Below are 22,205 nucleotides of genomic sequence, written 5' to 3'. Positions count from 1 at the left end.
ATGTCTCACAACAAATGAAACTCATCTGTAGAAAACACAACTTGGAAAAAGAGACAGTGCACATATTGTTGTAAACTAAGAAATCTTTAATAAAAGATATATTTTTTTAAAAAGAAAGAAATCAGGCTTCTCTTTTCACATCTACAGTTGTGCTGTGTGCTGTGAACCCTGAGTCCCAACAAGCAGTGAAGATAATCCTCTATAGGGCATTTCTCTGAATACAAATGAATGAAGGAGGGTGCACCCCCCCCCCCGGTCTCCCCCTGCCTCTGTCAACCCTCCTGACTCTACATGGTGACAGTGGCTCCTTCTCCTCAGCCAACTTTTTGTTGTTGTTAGATGATTCCAGACTGCTGCTATTTTCCAGGTGGGATTAAATCACATACCAGCAAATTCAAGCCGTGCAGTTAAAGCTGATTTGGAGCTCTAATGCAACAAACCTGTCTCCCCAAGAGAGCAGAGGAAGAGGAGGTGAGGGGATGGGGGGGGGGAGAGGTGGATGGGGGGGAGGTAGCATGGCCAGCCAGGCAGTGGGGCTGATGGTCCTTGGTTGATTTCCTTTAACTTGCTGAGTTAAGCATTATGTCAAATTGCTTCATAGAAATCTCTGCAATAGTGGCATTTGATTTACAGTGGTACCTTGGGTTAAGTACTTAATTCATTCTGGAGGTCCTTTCTTAACCTGAAACTGTTCTTAACCTAAAGCACCACTTTAGCTAATGGGGCCTCCTGCTGCTGCCGCGCCGCCAGAGCATGATTTCTGTTCTCATCCTGAAGCAAAGTTCTTAACCTGAAGCACTATGTCTGGGTTAGCGGAGTCTGTAACCTGAAGCGTATGTAACCCGAGGTACCACTGTACCATTAAAATGGTGCACCTGTAGCAGCAAAGCCAGATGCCTTCATCTGCCCCAGTTGCAACAAAACATCTCTCTCCTGTATCAGTCTCTACAGCCACAGCAGGCACTGTAACTCTCCAATGGGTTGACTTTACCTCTGAAGGCGCCCTCTTCCATTGTCTCCTGAGACAGATGGATGCAGACATTGCAATATTTGTTGTGTTCACATTTTTATAGGCCAGTGGGAATCTACAGAGTAAATACTTGCTGTGGCTGCTTTCATATTGGGGGCCCAATTCAAAGTAGTATTTCATTGCAAGAGTATCCTGCAACATGTTCTTGACACATTGATAGTACAGCTAGCAGTGAATATACTCTGCTTTATTAGTTGCTCTGTGATGCTTCCATAATGCTGTCTGGAGGGGCTATAATGCAACTAAAGTGTGGTGTGTGTGTGTGTAAAAATAAAATTCAGAGGATTTGTAGTATGAAACATTAGATTTCAGCAAGAAGTTACAGGAGGTGCACTGACTGGAAATGAAGCAGTGTGACCGTCCCAGAACTTTTGCAGACACAGACAAGTATGGATAGCACGAGCTAAAATGTGCAATAAAAATGATGTCCTGAGGCCCTTAATGTGGAAAACTGTGGATAACATGCAGGGCCGGATTTAGGTTTGATGAGGCCCTAAGCTACGGAAGGTAATGGGACCCTTTATATGTCCAGCTGTCCTTCGTCAACAACAAATTGTCGCTGTTTTTTGTATTGAATATTTTAGGGAGCAGGCTAGCAGGTGGGGCCCATTACTTACATCATAGGAGCCTACACAACACAAAACACTGTTGCTGTATGAAGGCTTTATTTTATTTGTTTTTTATCTTATATTTTGGAAATGTACGTCCAGGTTTTTTTCCTTTAAATTTTTTGGGGGACCCCAAGAGAGTGGGGCCCTAAGCTATAGCTTGTTTAGCTTATACATAAATCCCGCACTGGTAACATGAGGGAAGATTGGGGGCGGGGTGGGATACCTGCTGAAATGTTAAAGTTATGTAGCTAGGGTGAACCATGAGTACACAGTGCTGCTAAAAACTCTCAGCGTGGAAATAACTTCACATAATAAGTTTTGGGCAAAACGGGGAAACTGCCCAGTTCAGATTACAGCATAAACGTCAAATAGCAGTATAAAAGTCAATTTAAAGTCTCAATTTTCCTATCTTCACATGAATGACGCCCCCCATTTATAAAACCTGCTTTGAATCGAAAGGATGCTTCCCGCGTTATATCCAATAAAAGGGAGGATTGTCTAGAAGATTAAAAGGCACTACAATGTCTCGCTTGAGAAATAATTCGAATTCAGCAACAGCCATTCAATCCCCTTCCAATGTCCAAGACCCCACAACTATTTCTGAATAGAGGCGAATAAGAGAGAGAGAGAGAGAGAGAGAGAGGGAGGGAGGGAGGGAGGGAGGGAGGAAAGAGGGGAAGAGGAGATCCCTGTCGCTCGGACGGCGCTGCCGGCCTCGCCCTGTCCCGCTTCCCCGCACCCTCGAGGGCTCCCGCCCGCCTGGGGCTCCTCCTCCCTCTCCGCCCCCAGCCCCTGGCGAGCATCGCCCCTCTGCTGTCTAAGGGCTGGACTCGGCCGAGCCCTATAAATGGCCCTGGCAGGGGACGGTCGCGGCCACCGCAGCCGGAGGAGCCGCAGCGCGAACCGTCCCGTCGGAGATCATGAGCTTGCAGCCGTGGGGCTATTTAAAGGACAATGGTGAGTGGGGCGCGGGTCTCTCGCGGGGAGCCGGAGTTTGCGGCTTCCCACGGCGGCGCCCTCCTCCCCGCGTAAGAGGGGAGCGGGTAGGAGATGCAGCGCAGTTACGCTAACGGGAACGAGCATCTCTCACCAGCTGCAGAAGCTGTTCCTTGCCCACCGGTGCCCGGTATTTATTTATTTTCGATGGAGCTCCCCAAGAATAGCATCTCTTTCTATATCGGATTCCCATGGCTTTGGGGTCAGTCTTGGTATGTTCTGTTGATGGACTTTCCCCCGCTGGTTAGCAAAATTGGGCAGAAGCTTTACGGGCAGTTATTGAGCTCTTTCAGCTGGCACAGATGTCCTTGCCGCCTGAAAGTGGGAACGGGGACGTGGCCTTCCTGCACATCACAGTAGAGTTGGATGGAACCACAAAGATCACCTAGTCCAAATGCAGGAATCTTTTTGCCCAATGTGGGACTCGAACCCACAACCTTGAGATTAAGCAACTCCTGTTCCACCAACTGAGCTATCCCAGACTGCATGCAGCTTCCATCACCCCTGACCATGTGGGCTGGAGCTGGTGGGATTTAGAAACCAAGGACATCTGGAGGGCCAACAGGTCCCCCTGTTTCTCCCTCGAAGAAGATGGAGGTAGCTCTTCTATTCATCCTGATTTGCAAGCGCAAAGTTTGCAGGAAGGCTGTGTGTTGCATGAAGCAATTGTTTGCATGCTTTCTGGTGCTTTTTCCTGGCACTACTCACCTCTAAAAGACCATTAAAAAACCAACACCAAATTCGCTTTCATTCTGCTACGTGATTTGGCTGGTACGCAGTTCAACACCACCTACAAATAAGCAAAATTCTGGGATTGATCAGACATATTTTTACAGGTATGCAGGAAGCTGACTTATGTTGGGTCGGAATATTTGTCCCTCTGTTCTTGTCTGCCCTGATGGGCAGTGATTCTCCAGGGTCTCAGGCACAAATATTTCTCATCACCTGCTTCCCAAGTCTTCCTTTTAACTGGAGGCTGGAGCTACGAAGGATTGAAGCTGGGATATCCTGTATACAAGAATGCACTCTGTAACAAAGCAACGTGGCACTTATCAAAGCTAGCCTTTCCGTGCTTTCATTTATGCTTTCTGGCTAAATTTTGTGGAAATAGCTAAGTAAAATTCTCTCTCTCCTCCCATATATTTAATTTTACATTCCACCTTTCTTCCACAGTACTCAAGCAGCGTTCAAAACTCCCATTGTTCTAGGCGCATTTTGTGACAGGGAATTTCATGAACTCAACCAGTTTCTGAGCTCTGGGCACAGTTCTGCACCTAAGATTTCAGATTAAAATTGCCACTGTTACTCAGAAGTAAATCCCAACCAAGTTCAACTGGGCTTCCTCCTAAGCAAAACATGTATGGATTGGGGACCTGAGAACTTTCTTTCCTTTCCTTTTGAAACCCAACATGTTTTGTTTAGGTTTTAGTTGCCTTGTTTAATGTACTTTTAATGTATGATGTGCTTTTAATTTGAAATATACTAGCCAGTTAGTTATGATGGTTTAAGTAGTGCATGTTAAAGTGTTATCTACCTCAGACTCTCACTGTGATGCTTAAAATCAAAACAAATTTTGGAGTGGGTCATTGGAGGACCCTTAAGTCTAGGTTTGTGAAGTGGGTGTCATCAGTTGTACAGGCCTTTATGTGTTAATTGTGGTGCCAAAAAGATATATTTATATGAAAGAAAGCGGGTGTAGGGAGAATTCAGGGCTTGTCTGCAGAGTGGAAGGAAAGGAGGACCTTTTTCTGCCTCCCCACTTCCAGTTACTCTCTGAAGACTGTAGAAGGGACCCTCTTAAGAATTTTCGGGGGGCCAGCAGGAGAATCATGGTTTTGCTTTTTTTGAAGTCTTCAGATGATAACCAGACCATGTGAAAAATGAACATAAGATTTTAGCTGCAGTTCATTCATTTTCAGCTTTGTATTCCTGTTATAAAAAGTGTGTCTAGACATCCTGTTATTGCGCCCATAACCTAGGTTTAAGGCCCCGTTTAGCTCCTAGCTTTCATATTTCAGTTTCTAACGCTGTACTCAAGGTGATGTACGTAGAGCAGGGATAGCTAGACTACAGAGTGTTTGTTGTTGTTACTGGAAACCCAGGGTTTTGAGTACCAGAACCGAATGGGAGCTCACAGTCTTTCCACACAGAAATTCGTTCCCGGTTACTCCAAGCTTCAGCAGCCTGCTTTAGAAGAGGAGTCATTTTGTTCTTGCTCTTTGCTGTCTAACTTAAATTGCAGGGACGTTGTGAGGATAAAACAGTTTGAAGAAACTTAGGAAGTTGCAGTTCATTGGTTCTGCTTCTGCCTGCAGGGCTGTTTTCAGAAAGCCATTATGTGGGGCAACCATTCAGTGACATGGGAGTTGCCCTGTGCCATCCTGCAGGCTTCAGTCTTGTCCCTCAAGCTATATCCGAACCACTGGGATCTGTCTTCAGGAGATTCCTAGTGAGGTGCTGCTAATTTGCAAATGACACCCAACTCTAGCTCTATCTGAATCAGGAGAGGCAGCAGAAGTGCTAGACGGGTGCTTGGAGATAGTTAGGAGCTGGAGGTTGGCAAATAAACTGAAGCTGAATCCTGAAAAGGCAAAAGTGTTACGGGTTCTGAGTTCTCAAATCTGGGAGGTGGGAGGCTGCCTGTTCTGGATGGGGTTATACTCTCCTGGAAGAAGCAGGTTCATAGCTTAGAGGTACTTCTGGATCCAACTTTGTCACTTGGGACTCAGATGTCTTTGGTGACCAGGCATGCCTCTTTCCAGCTACGTCTGGTTGGCCATCTATGGTGTCTTTTGGACGAAGAAGATTTGGTCACTGCACTCCATGTGCTGGTAACTTCTAGACTGGATGAGTGGAATGCATTCTATATGGGGCACTCCTTGGAGTCTACTTGGAAACTTTGACTGGCCCAAAATGCAGCAGTCAGATTGAAGCCCCAGCCAGTATTTAGAACTCCTATAACTCCTGTTTTAAAACAGCTGCACTGGATGCTAGTCTGTTTCTGGGTCCGGTTCAAGCTACTCGCATTAGTGTTTGAAGCCCTAAACAACTTACACCCTAAATATCTGAAAGACAACCTCCTTCCCTACAGATCCTCCCAGGCTAACCTACCTCACAAGGTTGTTGTGGGGATTAATCTATGGATTAAAAAGGTGAGATATCAATGCAATGCAATAAAATAATAAATAACGCTCTATCCTAGCGTCTGACACCTTAAATATATGTACTAGTACTCACCCTATTTTCTTGATTGTAGTATGCTTTAACCATTTTAACTACTGCATTTTTAACATGTGGTGAACTGCCCTGGGATCTTGTTGTGAAGGATGGATAAGAAATCTTACCATCATAATCTTCATCAAAATCCATGATGGCAAGGGGGAGGGGGGGGAATGTGCTGTGTTTTTTCCAGCACAGTTTTGCACATATACTCAAAAGTAAGTCCCACTAAGTTCACCAGCTAAGGGTATATATGACTGCAGCTGTCAACCTTTAAATTTAAGTTAATCTGCCCATTCTTTCTTACTAATTTACCATGGTCCTGTATAGCTGAGCAAGATACTAAAGTTTGCACTTCCTGACTGCCAAACACTAAGCAAATGTGAAAGTGGGTACCATGCAGTGTTTGCAGGACTTAATAGCTTATATTCAGAACATGACACTCTCTTATTGTCTTTCCCCCTTAGGGCCAGATCGCTGGCATGAAACATACCCAATGGCTAAAGGGAATAATCAGTCACCTGTTGCAATCCTGACCAAGGATGTCTACAAAGACCCTGCTCTATTGCCTTGGTTTACTGGCTACGATCCAGGTGCAGCTAAGACCATAATGAACACTGGGAAAACTTGCCGTGTTACATTTGATGACACTTTCGATCGCTCAGGTAACTTTGAGTTTTATCTCTTACAAATACCAGTATACCAGTTAACCAGTATGCACCCCTGCAAAATGAAGTCAGGAAGGGATCGTTCAAACTAATATCTTTCTGGGGGTGGGGTGGCAGAGACCCTCTCCTACTTCGTACTTTTTTGCATGCAGGGATCTTAAGCATGTATTAAGCATGCTTATGCTTATATTAAGCAATGTATATATTTATTTGATTTATTGATTTACAGTGGCAGGGCAGCTGTAGCTAAGAAAGACTAGAAGCACAGAACAATGAAGGGGTCTTTGCTAGGCATGAAAATGACATCAAGATAGGTGCTAAGGGAAGTTCTGTGAGGAGGACACTCCACAGTTGGGGTGCCACCATGGAAAAGTCCCTCTCCCCCACTGCAACACACAATGGGTGGGTGGCAATCAGAGAAAGGACTCCAAAGAGTAACTTGAAAGTCTGGTGAGTTCAAGGGTAGACAACATGGTGCTTTTGAACTCCAGTTCCCGTCAGGCCCAGCCAGAATAGTCAATGGGCAGGGGGAAGAAAATGACGTCTCACTCTGCTACGCCTCCGCTGGCACTGCCTCTGCGATGCCCGCCTCCACTGGTGGCAGCAGAAGAGTGGTGCTGGAATTGGCAGCTATTTATGGCAAAATCTCATTGAAATTTCATGAGCTCTCTCGTGCTCCATGAGATTTTGGTGAGATCTTGCTGGAAATTGACACTCCTGCTGGTACCACTTCTCCACCAGTGGCAGAGACAGTGGCATGGATGGGGCGCCAGCAGAGGCTTCTGCCATCTAAAGTGGCTGCATCACCCCACTTCATGGGTGGGTCAGCCTTGGAGGGCACCATATGACTACCCTTGGCTAAGTTCAGGTGGAGAGAGGCCATTTTTTCAGTATCCTGGTTGCACATTATGAAGAGCCTTAACACTCAAAACCAACATCTTGAATTGGACCTGGAAATAGATTACAAGCCAGGGAAGATGGTGAAGTACTTTTGTGATACGCTTGTGTGATAGCTCTTCTGCCTTCTGATGGTCCAGTTAGGCAATTTTAGACTCTGGACCTGAAGGGTTTAAAAATATTTAGATGGCAATGTGTATTACTTAATAACTTAAATAAATGCCCCCCTCCGTCCTATGCATTATGCACAAAATATGAGTGACCTGCATTAAAATGCAGAGAATGAGCAGTAGCCTTTGGCTTGGACAATAATCTCACAGGTGCACAGATATTTGCTGTAGACATATTTGCTCTGGCAATCTGGTTTTACCAAGCTTAAACCTATTTCTGAAGGCCAGTTTGAATATTCAGAAGAGGTTGAGACTTTTGTACATGTATCATCCGTGCGTCTAATTCCCTGTCTCTAAAATAGTGGTGTAAGAGCTCATGGGTCTCATCAGAGGAACTCCACAGTTCAGACTGAGAACATAGTACAAACCATAGAATAGATGGGCCACAAGGTCCTGTTCCAAATATGATAATAGCAGTAGGGTTGTAGATTCAGCACCATTCATTCACTGTATTGTGATGGGGGCTATGAATTGCTCATCGTCATGCTTTCAGCTGTACGTCTGCCATTCACAAACCACTTCAGGTGATGCCCCTCCCTTAGTCATTGCCAGCAATGGCTCACTTACAGCCCTCAAAATGTTGCTGGACCACAATTCTCTTCATCACTGGCCATTGGTCATGCCAGCTGGGACTGGTGGGAGTTGTTCAGCGAAATCTGGAGGGCTTCCTCAGTACATCACTGGAGGGGTGAAGTCAAATGAAACCATGAAAGTTTCCTTTACTCCTGATGGAAGCTCTGAGTCCATTCAACTTAAAAAATGTCAGAAGACTGACGCATGTCTGGCTTTGGTTTGTAGAGCCATAACTTACTCTAGGCTAAGTAATTTTTTTATGTTTGTTTTAATTGTACTGTTAAGCTGTAATCCTCAAGGGATGCTTTGGATAATTGCTCTCCATGGGACTTCATGAAACTGCTTTGGATATTTAAGAATTAGGACCTTAAGGATGCTGATCCTAACATTGGTGACATTATATCTGCTTGCAGTGGTCCCCCCCCCCCCCCGATGTTACTGCTGCGCTGATGTAATGTTCATCTTTTGTGATGTTGTCCTACTATAGTAGTTGTGAAACCCTAACTTTGGCATGTATACCAGAGCATCGAGTTCCAGGTCCTGGCTTTGGGGACACCACAATCACCCTAGTGGGAATTTCGCTATCATTTTCAGTGTCTGAGTGTCCTCATTTGTCATGAAGCCATGACTGCCAGGCCACCCGCACTTTATATGGGCCTTTGAGATCTTTACATAACTGCTTTTTGTTGCTGGTGATTTATTTCTGTGTGGGTACGTCTGGATACCAGTCAGAATGAGAAGAATTGACACAGCTGAGGCGCGGGGGCACTGCTTTGTGCAGGCATCCCCATACCAACTAAAGAAAGAAAAGTCAACGTTAAGCCTTTTGCCCTGTGCTTAACACAGCTTTTATCCTTGGGTATTCCAGCACATAGGATATCAATCACTGACATGAGGCCAGCAGTGCTCCAGCACAAAAGGATTTAAGATCTGTGTTAGCATTAACTTTGAAATTCCATGCTATTGCTGGAGGTCAAAGAACTTGAACGTTGTTCAAACAAAGGCCTTCTGGGATTGCTACAGTACATTGGGTTATCAGCTTTCTGGCTCTGGAAACTTGGGTTCCTTTCCCTTTTTAGGCTGCAAATAAAGACAAGTTTAGTATCTCAAGGGACCCAGGGATACAACAGTGGGACAGGGGCATTGCAGGTCAGGAAGGAGGTTCTCTTGCAGAACACCCTGTTTTCCAGAACTTCCACACACTTTGTAGAGACTGTGAGGTCTCCCTTCCAAACTTTCATAGAATAAAAGCCTCATTGCTATTGACAGTTGTTTTGCTTTAGGTGAAAAATTCCCTTCTTGGAAATGCAAGCCATATAATTGCACATTGTCAAACACACATAGCTGACTTTATTAACAATAATGACAAATAATATGCCAAAACAGTCTGCCGACCAAATGTTTATTTATTTATGGACCTGTTAATGCATCGTTACTGACATAGCCAACTGTGCTATACTGTTACTTTGTTTTTATCCTAAAACAGCATGGCAAAGCCATCATTTTGTATCTTGGGGAAAACTTGGCTTCATTGTTTTCACTTGTGGATTATCACCTGTCACTATAAATCTGGCAACAGGTGAGGCTTTGCGTCAATAAGACCTGCTCTCCCCCATAACTATATATAAACAGGGCTAACATTCCTTGCCTGATAGATTTTGTTTTTACCTGGCTCCCAGTGGCATCTGGCTTGTGAAAAAAAGGAATCAGTTTCCCTCCCACTTGCAACCTACTGGGTAGAATAGACATTTTCTTCCATTGTTTTTACAGTAGATTATAAGCTGCCAGCTCCAGGGTTTTTTTGTTTATTGCTGATGTGACTATGCCGTCACACACTTGCATTCACACCAGAAGGGGATAATCAACAGATCCTTCTATGCACAAAAATCTGTTTCGTATGGTGAAAACAAAAACTCATAATGGAGAAAGATTGCTTATTACCAGAAGAAGAATCTTGCTGCATCTCACCAGATGTCTGTCTTGTCCAGCGTTCTGCCCCAACAGCAGACTACCTATTAGGGGCTCACAACTAGGACACATGCCCCACAGCAGCTGGTTTTCAGAGTCATCACGGCTCATAGTCCTTGAATTTGTCCTATCTCATTTTTAAGCTGACCAAGTTAGCGGTTATTCCTAAATCTTGTGGTAGTGAACTTTAGGTGGTTCTTCTTCAGTGAGACAATGCCATAAGGAATAACTAAGAAAAACATATATGAATTTCCCACTGTAGAATAGTTGGCAGATGGGCATTTGACATTTCCATAGTAGGAAACCTGTTCTGTTGCAATTCCTTTATTCTTAAGCAAAAGCAGCATGGTCAGAGTTGGAGTTGGGTTTCATACTGGGTGGAATGTAACTGGAAACAGGTGATAACTTCTTCAGAGAGCTGGTGCAGGTATGATGGAGGCATTGTTGCTCATGCTAGTTACTCTGGTTTAGCTATGATCTCTGGTCAAAGAGCTTTGCCAGTTGCTGTGGTGCTTTAAGAGCCAGCAGTCCCACTTTTGAGCAAAGGCAGAGGCTGTACACACTATACATTCAAAGCACATATGAAGCGTCTTCTTTCTCTTAAAGAATTCTGGGCACAGTAATTTAGCCCTCACAGAATTACAATTTCTGGCATCCCTTAACAAACTACTTAGAATTCTTTGAGGGGGGGGGGGAAGTGTTCCAAATGTGCTTTCAAAATATTGCGTGCACAGAACTAAAAGCGACATAGACTACACATTTACCATATTTTTTGCTCTGTAAGACTCACTTTTTCCCTACTAAAAAGTAAGGGGAAATGTGTGTGCGTCTTATGGAGCGAATGCAGGCTGCGCAGCTATCCCAGAAGTCAGAACAGCAAGTGCAATCGTTGCTTTCACTGTGCAGCAATCCCTCTTGTTGTTCTGGCTTCTGAGATTCAGAATATTTTTTTCTTCTTGTTTTCCTCCTCCAAAAACTAAGTGCGTCTTATAGTCTGGTGCGTCTTATAGAGCGAAAAATACGGTATCTGTGAGTGATGGCCTTCTATGGAGGTTCAGACAACCCATGCATTGAGAGGATTTATGAGGGAGACCACAACACTTACGTTATGTAAGCTAGCTCCACTCCTGCCGTGGGCAGCAGCACGCAGCTAGTATGCAAGGGATACTGTGAACGGGAGTTCCTTCAAATGCCAACCCAATGCACAAAAGGTGTGGGCATGGCTGCTGGGATGACATTGGGTCTGTGGCATTGTGGAGTCAATAAGATTGTGGCCAGGCTGACAACACAGTTGCAAAAACAAAACAAACAAACAAAACCTTGTGGGGAAATGAAATAAGCTGTGTTGCTGCCACTGCTAACTTTTTCAGGTAAGCTCCCTGAAAAAGTGTTGGCAAATTCTCCTGCCGCTGGAGAAACTAGGCACCTCCCACCATTTCTGCACCAATAAAAACAGGGTGGTGAATTTTCAGGTGCCATTTCAGAACAGCTCTAATTTCGACCTCCCCTTTTTCAGGTTGGCTGTAGTTGTTTGAACTACACAGGGCATCCCTCACACAAGCATCTTCTCTTATGATATGAAGCACACAGTCAGCACTTGGGAGCTCAAGATATTTCACAGCAGTTTGGGGTTGATTGGCATGTCTGGAAGGAAATAAATACGGACACTTGCCGTCCCCCCCCATTTTTTGTTTTTGTTTATTTTAAGGGGGGAGCACTGCAATATTAAATTACACACTTGTGTGTGATAAGAGAAAGGAATTTTAGTCAATAACTACATTGGTTATTTGAAGGAGCTTCAGAAGTATTTCTTGTGGTGTGAAATGTAGCTTCCTTGCCATTATAACTGGCTCTTCATTGAGATAGAAGTCAGGGCCTATTTATAGATGGGTGAGGGGTGTGAATTTTGGGCAAAGGCTCAGCTTCACTTGATGCCCACAGAGTGACATGTAATTAACTCATAAGTGACAAGTGTGAGCTATTATTGTTCTCAACCAAGAATTCCTGTTCTTAATTGCCACCAGCAGTGCTACTGGTAAACCTCATGCTTCACGATGACACTGTGTTTGTGGAATTCCCTCCTCAAGGAAATATGTACAGCAGTGCTCTATCATGACTGACACTGAAGAGAACTCTTGAGACTTTTTAATTTCGACCCACTTTAATTAACTGCTGTGTTTTTTTTGTTTCTGCTTTGTAGCTCACTATGTATTCTTTCATAAATCATGTGCACAGTGTGTCCTGCAAGGCAGCTTAAAAACAAATAAATAATCACTAGATGCACACTTGAGTTCTTACAATTGGCAAAATATCATGACCAAGAGGTTTTTTAAAAATCAAATCCGAAGACCACTAAACAAACAGACATGTGTCCTCTTGGGACTTTACCACTTTAGAATGCATATTGTCCTTCAACAGCAAACTGTAGAGTTAGGATGCCTGGGAGAAGGGTGCCAGTTTAATCTGGCAATCTTCCTGACATGCTAGCTTTTCATTTGTAGGGATTTTAAAACAGCAGCAGAGAGAGGCATTCCTGACTCATTTTAAAGTGATATAGTCCTAGAAAGTTAGACCACTCTCCAGCTCTAAACCTTTAGATTGGCTTTGAACTCAAGGAAAGGGGAATAAATGTGTGTCCCTTTGCATGTATAACCTTCCAGTCTTCTCTGAGACTTTATGGAGTTTTGCTATTGGTAGCTCCTGTTCAGATGTTTGATGTCTTGGGGCTGCTTTGAAGATTTATATTAGTGTGTGGGAAAGAAACCCACCAAAGAAGGTTGCTATGAATGTATAGGGAAGTTTTTAGTGCTTTATGTTTATTGTGGTTTTAATATTTTGTTGGGAGCTACCCAGAGTGACTGGGGCAACCCAGTCAGATGGGCAGCCTGTAAACAACAACAACAACAACAACAACAACAACAACAACAACATGATGATGATAAATCGGAACCTTGTTTATGTGCAATTTTGGACAACTCCCAAGCTACGAGAAGGCCAACCATTATTATTAATTGTTTTTATTAAAATATTTTCCTGGGCAACAAAATACATACAGCGTCTCTGTAAGGTCAACCATTTATTCAAGGAACGTTAATTTCTACGAACACTATAATGATGGCAGAGTAGTAATAACAGTGCTGTAGGCACCAGGTATGGCTCCAGGTCTGAGGGGACCACTTGTCCATCAGTGGATCTTGTTGGGCTTAATTGGCAAATGCAAAAGCCGTGCTCCAGGAAGCTGGGTTTAGCTGCCATTTTATTTTTTCACCATGCCCACAATGTAGCATTGCTTCAGGGCTTTGCAGGAAATTTAAATGGTGGCTAGCCCCTGGCCGATCCCCTGTCATCCAGTGCTGATTGAAGTGTTGGCGATAGGCCATGCCAGCGTGGCTGGGGCTGTGGCAGTTGCCCCAGGGTGCCAGGTGATAGAAGATGAGATGCCCTCTCTGACTTCAGCCATATTTGCAAGAGGTGCTCATTAACCCTAAAAGAAAAGGCCCATGCAGTACATGGTTGTCCATTTTTGTTTCAGCCCAGAAAATCCTTCTTTTAATCGAGAACTATTTGTTGCAGTGCTCAGGGGAGGGCCACTTCAGGGTACTTACCGGCTGCGTCAGCTTCTCATCCACTGGGGTTCAACAGATGACAAAGGCTCAGAGCATGTGATTGACGCAACGAGGCATGCAGGAGAGGTGAGTCTTTGTGCACTAGAGAATGCATCATGGAGGATAAAGCTACCAATGGCTGCTAACCATGTCGATTATACTCCTCCTCCATGGCCATAGGCCTTATTCTTCTGAATGCCAGTTTCTGGAAACCTCAGATGGGGAGAGAGCTCTCTGCTCGTGGGTCTCTCACAGCCACCTGGTTGGCCCCCCGTGAAAACAGGATGCTGTGAAAGTTGGGTGTGCAAAAAAAGGAAGAGAATAGGAGGCACGCTTATGGGGTTGAAAAGATAAAAAGGAGGGGTGTGAAAGTATCTGAAGAATAGGAGGGGATAGTGACTTCATAGCTGGTTCTGGCTGGCTTCAGGAGCTGCTCGCTGCCGTGGCGCCCGCCATTTTTCCTCGCTGGAAGTCCCCATATGATGTGCGCATTTGACTTCCGCTGCCAACGCCACTGCCGAAGGGGAACTGGGGACGTCCGGCAGTGCAGGTCTCCTGCCCCCTTTCCCCTTTGTTTTGACTGCTCGGGGGAGGCTTGGGAGTTGTGGGTGGGCGGCCGTTGCCCAGTTTTTTAAAAACTGTGCATTTATGTTTCACAGGGTGTGAAAGAAGGGCTTTGCACCTTTATACAATATGCATGTGTGCTTGGGCCCAGGGTGTTTTGCCTCACCATCCCCACTACTGACTCCCTGTTGCTACTCAGCTTAAAAAAAAAAAAAAAGCAACCCTGTATCGGGAAATGTCTAATGTTTTACAATTTTTTAATGTGCTATAAGATACCCAAGGTGGCTGGGGAAACTCAGCCAGATGGGTGGGGTATAAATAATAAAATTATTATTATTATTATTATTATTATTATTATTATTATTATTACTACTACTACTACTACTACTACTACACCAAAGATGGAGGGTGAAAGTGCAACCAGGTTCAGTGCAGGACTGCAGAATAGAAGAGAGAAGTGGCTTCAGGATGACTCACACCCCAGCCATCACCTCTTTAATATTCTACCCTTGGGCAGGAGATATAGAAGTATAATCAGCCGTACCAACAGGCTAAAAAATAGCTTCTATCCGTGGGCTGTTAGGCTGTTGAACGGAAAATAACATAGCGAAATTGAGTTGCAAGGTGGTGTGTTGTTTGATAAGAGATTGAGTGTTTGGGTGGGTGGGGGGAGGGAGGCTTGTTTAATTTCATTGTACACAGGTTGTACAATGACAATAAAGGTATTATTATTATTATTCAGTAATGGGGTTCTGAAGGTGAAAGCTTAGTATTTTCGTGGGGGTGGGAATGGGAGGCTCTAGGGGGTTAATGTGGGGGGTGAGCAAGCATGGGCAGAGTCCCTAGTATAATAGATTTTCCTTGTTTCCAGATTCATTTGGTGCACTGGTATCCTAAGTATAGCAATTATGCAGATTCTCTGAGAAAAACTGATGGTGTGGCTATCTTGGCTATTCTTCTGAAAGTAAGCTCTATCTTTCCTTACACATATTATCTTGCTGTCTAAGTAGCTCAGTCGGTAGAGCGTGAGACTCTTAATTTCAGGGTCATGGGTTTGAGTGCCACATTGGGCAAAAGATTCCTGCATTGCAGGGGGTTGGACTAGGTGATCCTTGTGGTCCCTGCCAACTCTACAATTCTATGTCTATCTGAAACAATGTCCTTTTATATCACTCACACTACCCCAGTATTGCACGAATGTGCAAGTGTGATTCTGCTATGTCTGGACTGCCTTGTTAACAGTGGGGTCTCAGCAAAGAAGTGCAAGTGTCATCATGATAACACCCCCAGCCACACCCTTAAGGAGAGTCCAAAAATTCAGACAGCTAAACTGATCCTTTGTGTGTGTGTTTGCATGCATGAGGGAGCAGCAGTCCATAGCATAATTAGAATCTTATGTACAATTTCCTGGCAGGATTGCCAGTGGGGCTTACATCTGACAGTATAGGTTCTGCTTGTAACACACACTGAGCTTCAGCCAGATGAAATGCAAAGATTTTGCAAAAAAATGTTGCCGTTGAAACTGTCTGCTCCATAACAGAAAAGAGAAGAAAATTATTTTTCTCATTCTCTGACTGCTGCCATGTGACTAAGTCACAAATATACTTGAAAGCCCCATTATCACCACATCTGTTTGCCTGAAAATCTGTTTAATTACCCTGGCACTGTGGCAGAGGACATTGGCGAGCCTGCTCTGAAAAAAAAGTCCTGGAGCTGTCTTCACCTGAGCTCCTCTCCCACCACACCACAGTTTATTATACCAACAGAACACAATTAACACACATGTCAAACAGACAATCTGTCAAGCACATCATTTAAATCATTCCCACTGTGCTCTTCTTCTTATCACATAAGAATTAGAAACCCACAGCTTTTTTCTGTTATGAAGGAACCCCTGCGCATGCTTCCTTGGAAGTAAATTCACCTGAATTCAACAAGACCTTTTAGGAAATGAGTTTAGGGTTACAGTCCTGGATGATTAATGGAGTTGATCAACTGATGAAAACTCTTTTGAAGGACTAGAAGTGCTCTAAATAATCAGGCTACATATTTTCAAAACAAACAAAAACCCAACAGTGACCCCAGATGGATTATTTTCAATGCAGGAACTTGCAAAAACCATGAGTGGCAAGTGCCATTTTAGTATTCTTACTAGAGACGAACCTACTATTTTTGCATTTTGCTATCACAGCAAGAAATAACAGTGGATATAGTTATGTAAATAACAGCTGGTTTATAAGTGGCTTAACAACAGAAAGGGTACTGCACCCTTCCTTCGAACTTCCAAGGAAAATCTGTACAGATAATCCTTAACTTGCCTCAGAGGGTAGAAAGTTGGATGAGCGAGAGATTGCTGCATTCATGTTACCATAATTCAGTGACAGCAAACCAAGTAAAATGAACAATCAAGCAAACACATTGTTTCAAATGTTGTTCTCTGTTGTTTTTAAACCCCAAAGGCATGGTTTTTGCTGTTTTTCTGTGCAAGATGTTCTCAGAATTAAACAGACAGATGGGGTGGTTCAGTGGCGTAGCGTGGGTTGTCAGCACCCAGGGCAAGGCAAGTAATTTGCGCCCCCTAACCCCTGGATTTTAGCACTCGAGTGCGAGCGCGCCCCCCCCAGATGTTGCGGCCGGCCCCCCTGCACCCCCCACGCTACGCCACTGGGGCTGGGGGCGAGCGAAGGAGCCAAGGACCCCCCCTTAAGGCTCAGCAGGAATTTATTAAATTTATTATCTGCGGCGCCCCCGCGGGCCGAGGCAGTCGAAGCCCCCTCCCCTCCGGGCGCCTCCCCGCCCCCTCCTCTCCTTGGGCTGTAGGTGGAGCCCGCGCTCCGAGGCGCTCCAGATCGGGGCTTGGCGAGCGCCTCTCCTCCCCCCGGCCTGGTCCGGGGGCTTCCAGCCGCGCTCCATCCTCGCCCGACCCCCCCCCCGCGGCTGAGAGTTGCGTGAGAGCCGGAGCCAGCGGCGCTCCCTTCCGCCGGGAGACCCTCGCCCGCCCGCCGGCTTCCTCTCGGAGGGTTTTGGGAAGCTCAGGGCACGGTGAGGCCCCTCGGAGCTCTCCTCCCTCCCAGTCGGCAGAAGCAGCCGCCGCCTGTGGCTGGGCCGAGGGGATGGCGGCGGCGGCGGGTGCGAAGGCTGCCCGTGCCCGGCCAGGCGTTGGTGGCGGCGTTGGCGCTGCTGCAGCGGCTGCTCCTTCTGCGAGCAGTGAGTGGAGCGCAGCCGTAGCGGCGGCGGCGGGGCGCGCGCGCGCACTTGGGCGCAAGGCTGGCGGTGGCGGCGGGGAGCCCGGCGGAGGAAGGAACTTGTCCCTTCCCTCTGGACTCGCGCCCCCCCAGAAGTTGCGCCCGGTGCGGCCGGCATCCCTGGCACCCCCCACGCTACGCCACTGGGGTGGTTAAAGATCAATTCTGCATGTTGTTGTGATTGATAAGCTTCCATGCTATTCATCTTGTATTTTCTCTGTCACAGGTAGGGAAAGATCCCAAGCCAGAGATGAAGAGAATTCTTGAAGAAATGGAAGCCATCAAGACCAAGGTAACTTGAGGGTACAATTGAATCACACTTGCAAAACAGCAACCATCTAATCCTCCACGGAAACAAGGAGGGGGCCTGTCAAACCAGTAACAGGGACCACACACAGGAGAGGCAGGTGGAAGTTAAAATATAAATAAGAGAAGGGTTTACTGAAGAAGTGGATCTGTAGAAGTGGCATAAGGGAAGCAAGATAAATCTCTTGGCTCTTGAAGATTAGAAGCAGGGTGGCTTTTCCAAAACTGGGTTCAGCCGCTATCAGATGAGTGTACACACAGTTAAAGGAATGGGTGCATTCCTCCTACATTTAGAAACTGGAGTGGAGTATCGCCTTTTATCTTTCCCACCCCATTTGTGTGTGTGGGGGGGGGAGAGAAATGGTCACAAAAAGTGTGCGTGTTAGTTGTTGTTTTTTAAAATAATTTTTACTGCTTTTACAAAACAAATATAACATTTACCACATTTAAATTTCAAAATCAATCTTCCAAATCTTAGGACTTCTCTCCCCTTTGTAGGTTCTTTATATATATATATATATATATATATATATATATATATATATAATCAACTGCATAGTATAATTCATCCATATTATGGTCCTCCAAAATATCCAAAGTCTTTGCTTGCCAAAGAACTGAAATGATTACAGTGTTCTTTTAAATACATCTACATTTGTCCCATTCCTTACTGAAGCTTTCTTCCTCCTGATTTCTGATTTTCCCTGTCAATCTTGCCATTTCTGCATACTCTAATAATTTTGTCTGCCAGTCCACTTTTGTCGGCATTTTCTCCTCTTTCCATCGCTGGGCAAGCAGCAGTCTTGCAGCTGTAGTTGCATACATGAATAGTCTTCTCAAATCTTTCGGTATATCTGCACCTATAATTCCTAGGAAAAAGGCTTCTGGTCTTTTAACAAATGTTATTTTAAACATTTGTTGAAGTTCATTACATATCATTTCCCAGAATTCCTTTATCTTTTTACAATTCCACCACATATGATAAAAGGTGCCCTTTTTCCCCTTACTTTTCCAACATACATTTGAGTTAGTCCTATACATTTTTGCTAACTTACTGGGTGTTAAGTACCAACGGTACATCATCTTCATATAATTTTCCTTCAGTGTATAACATGCTGTAAATTTTAAGTTATCTTTCCATAATTTTCCCCATGCTGCCAACTGTATATTATATCCAAAATCTCTTGCCCTTGTGTGTGTGTGTGTGTGTGTGTATTAGTTATGCCTATCCCTAACCTCAACTAGATGTTCAACTGGATTTAATAGTATTGCTTCTCTTTTTATTTATTTAAGGGGAAAGAGGTTCCTTTTCAAAACTTTGATCCATCCATCCTTTTCCCTCAAAATCGGAGCTACTTCACCTACCAAGGCTCCTTCACTACACCTCCTTGTGACGAGTGTGTTACCTGGATTATTCTGAAAGAGCCGATCACTGTCAGTGTGGACCAGGTAAGCTTTCCTTATGCAAGTACTTCCCGTGACTACATCCGCATACAGTTTGCTGAAAGCCTTGCTCCGTTAATCAGGAATAACATGCATGAATTCAGTGCTGACAACAGCCATGAGAAATGCTGGGACATTTCTAAAGCTGAGGAATCAGAACTATGAGAAAAGGCTGAAAATCATCTTGGGTTTCAGTTCAGTTTTTGCATTTGCTCACCCAACCACAGAACCAAACAAGCCAATATTCTTTATAATGCACCTCAAAGAACTTCTGACAATGTAACAGGAGGATTAACCCCAAACTAAGACCTGATTTACACAACACAATAAGACAAACTACAGCTTACTGGGACATTGTGAATATGCTGACTCCTAGAGAGGAGCTTGCAAACATTTTGGTCCTCTCTAGTCCTTTATATTCCTGTACCATGCGGAGCTCAGCCAAAGTTTGCCTTGTGCTTAGGTTCTCTTCTCACAATCTGCTATAGTCATGAACAAACCTGTCTATCTGAATTTTATTGACAAAAGAAAACATTCAGGGAGGGGAGAGACTCACCAAAGAGCATCTGATTCATATTTCCATCCCCGTTTTTCCTAGCTTCTTCTCAGCAGCATCCCACACAGGGCGCCAAGCCAAGGGGGCACAAAATCGAGAAGATCCATTTGGGTGTGCCAAATTTTGGGCTCACTTAGGGCGCCATATTGCCAAAGATTACCCAAATCCACCCCTGCTCTCGGTTAAATATTGCATTGGTGCACAAAATGCAAATGAACTTAGGCTGGGTTTGACAACGTAAATCATACTTTGCTGGGTTTGCTGGGTTTGACAACGTAAATCATACTTGAAGCCCCTCCCTCAGCCTTAATTATGTCATTTACATGGAAGCAGGTTCTGCTGGCTTTATCCCTTCATGTTTGGTTGCAAGTACATCCCAAACGGTCTCTGGTAGTTTTCTGAAGAAACTGTGTCTGCTCAGTGCTTAACACACCTCATTTTTAGCCAGGCTCCAGGTTGGTCCTCACATCTCTTTACTTGTCTGTAGATGGAAAAGCTTCGCAGCCTATCTAGCAATGCTGCAGGTGACCCCTATTGTGCTTTGGTGGACAACTGGCGGCCTCTTCAGCCTCTGAATAACAGGATGGTAAGATCTCCATGCCAATAGAATCTTTGCTGAAGCCCATGATCTTCGGTTGTGAAGACCCAGGATTCCACACTCATGTTGTGTTCGACCTGCTGTTCTCCCTCGAGATCTGTACTGTTGAGCTAGAAGTTCTGAGCGATGAAACAGGACAATTTAGATAAAATTAATCAACATTCTAGAGGGGGGAAATCACTGGGGAAATATTTACTATATTAGAATGCGGGATTTCTCTCGATAATCTTTGTGAACACTACCATTTTTATGGAAAATTCTGTGGGTGGGTGGGAAGGTCTTCAAGGATTTCTTTCTTTCTTTCTTTCTTTCTTTCTTTCTTTCTTTCTTTCTTTCTTTCTTTCTCTCTCTCTCTCTCTCTCTCTCTCTCTCTCTCTCTCACACACACACACACACACACCTGTAAATGGAAAATGCTAGAGGAGCACAGCAGGAGTTGAATGCATTTCTGTATCATATCTATGTATAAAGTGTCATTAAAAATCGAAATTGTGAAGAAAATCAGCCTGGAAGTCTAACCCTACATCCTTCTCATTGTCGATGGTGAAATTAAAGACATCCATTCAAACAGAATATAGTATTGGATGAAGCATTCTTATTTAATTGCACAACTTCATTTCCTGTTGATTTGTTTGAAATGATAATCTTTTGAACAGCCAGGATTTTGTTTAATATATAGGTAATCTTGGTGACTCTCAATTAGGGTGGGTTTTTTGGGGGGTGGTATCCAGAAAACATTATGAGTTATTTAATTTTTAGGGTTTCTTGTATCATTTCTCTGATGTGTCAAAAAGGTCACTTTCTGAACTTCTGATTTTATTATTTTGCAGTTAATTTTTATGCCATTGAAGTTAGCGTAATGAAATATTGGTCGAAAACCCATTTCACTTGTGAAATGCTCAGATGAATTTTGCAATGGGAAATATCTCAAAGTTTCAAACTACTAAAGAAATTTGTATGTACTGTTTCAATACACTGCAATCAGTAGTTTACGGATGTCAGAATACTAACTTTGAATCTGACTTATTGAAATAAATGGACTTATTTGTCATTAACTTGCATACATTGATTCCAGTGGAACTACTCTGTGTATGACTAGTTGGCTCCTATCCTGTTAAGAAAGGGGCTGCTTTTTTCTCCTCAAATCTCCAAAACAATAAAAATATAAGAACTTGAATCTATTGAGTGTTTAAGTTGTAACACTTATATTTGTAAACATAGGGGGGTACCTAGCTAAATCATTCTCAGAACAGACCATTGAAATCAACAGAGTATGATTGGGTGCCACCCATAATTTGTTGCTTCAAATCTGAAAAACATTTTCAAAAAAATTAATGAAAATAACAGCCAGAGTGTTGTTGTTTTTTAACCTCTTTAAGTTGTTAAGAAGGCATTTTCTGGGGGGTTGTTTTTCTTCTTGCTTTGAGCTGGTGCTTTCTAGAAAAAGCAATTCAGATAGTATTGCATGATAGGTGCTTTTGTATATAAAACAACAACAACAATAAATCTCAGAAACAAAGTTTTCAGAACTTCTTAGGTGATTGTAATATGATCCCATGAGAGGGCTTTGTGCACTTGAATCATTTTGATAGGGATTATTGTTGTTTTTTAATTCCTGAGGGATATTCATGTTACTCAACTGTATAAGAAGCCAAATCTGGCAGAGCAGTCTTAACGCAACCTAAGGAATATTGGAGGGGTAGAGCCAACAACACATCTGGAGCTCTGTCAGCTGACGCTAGCTGCTGAACTGGCT

At 44.0% G+C, this 22,205-nt stretch overlaps 1 protein-coding gene and 1 long non-coding RNA gene across 2 annotated transcripts in view; one reads left to right on the top strand and one right to left on the bottom strand.

The window, feature by feature from the left end:
* LOC310848717 overlaps positions 1-22,205 on the bottom strand; it is a 262,466-nt gene that overhangs the window by 33,247 nt on the left and 207,014 nt on the right. The window lies entirely within an intron of this gene.
* On the top strand, positions 2,477-21,504 carry LOC310848665 (carbonic anhydrase 3-like). Its single transcript, XM_083748069.1, has 7 exons — positions 2,477-2,598; positions 6,324-6,521; positions 13,706-13,824; positions 15,173-15,265; positions 17,773-17,838; positions 19,146-19,301; positions 20,339-21,504. Exons 1-7 carry the CDS (start codon positions 2,562-2,564, stop codon positions 20,456-20,458), a joined length of 789 nt encoding a protein of 262 aa, XP_083604195.1. The 5' UTR covers positions 2,477-2,561; the 3' UTR covers positions 20,459-21,504.

This window comes from Podarcis gaigeae (assembly GCF_964106915.1).
Source record: "Podarcis gaigeae genome assembly, chromosome: 7".
NCBI lineage: Eukaryota > Metazoa > Chordata > Lepidosauria > Squamata > Lacertidae > Podarcis > Podarcis gaigeae.
The sequence above is the reverse complement of the archived record's forward strand: the minus strand, read 5'-3'. Positions and strand labels throughout refer to the sequence as shown.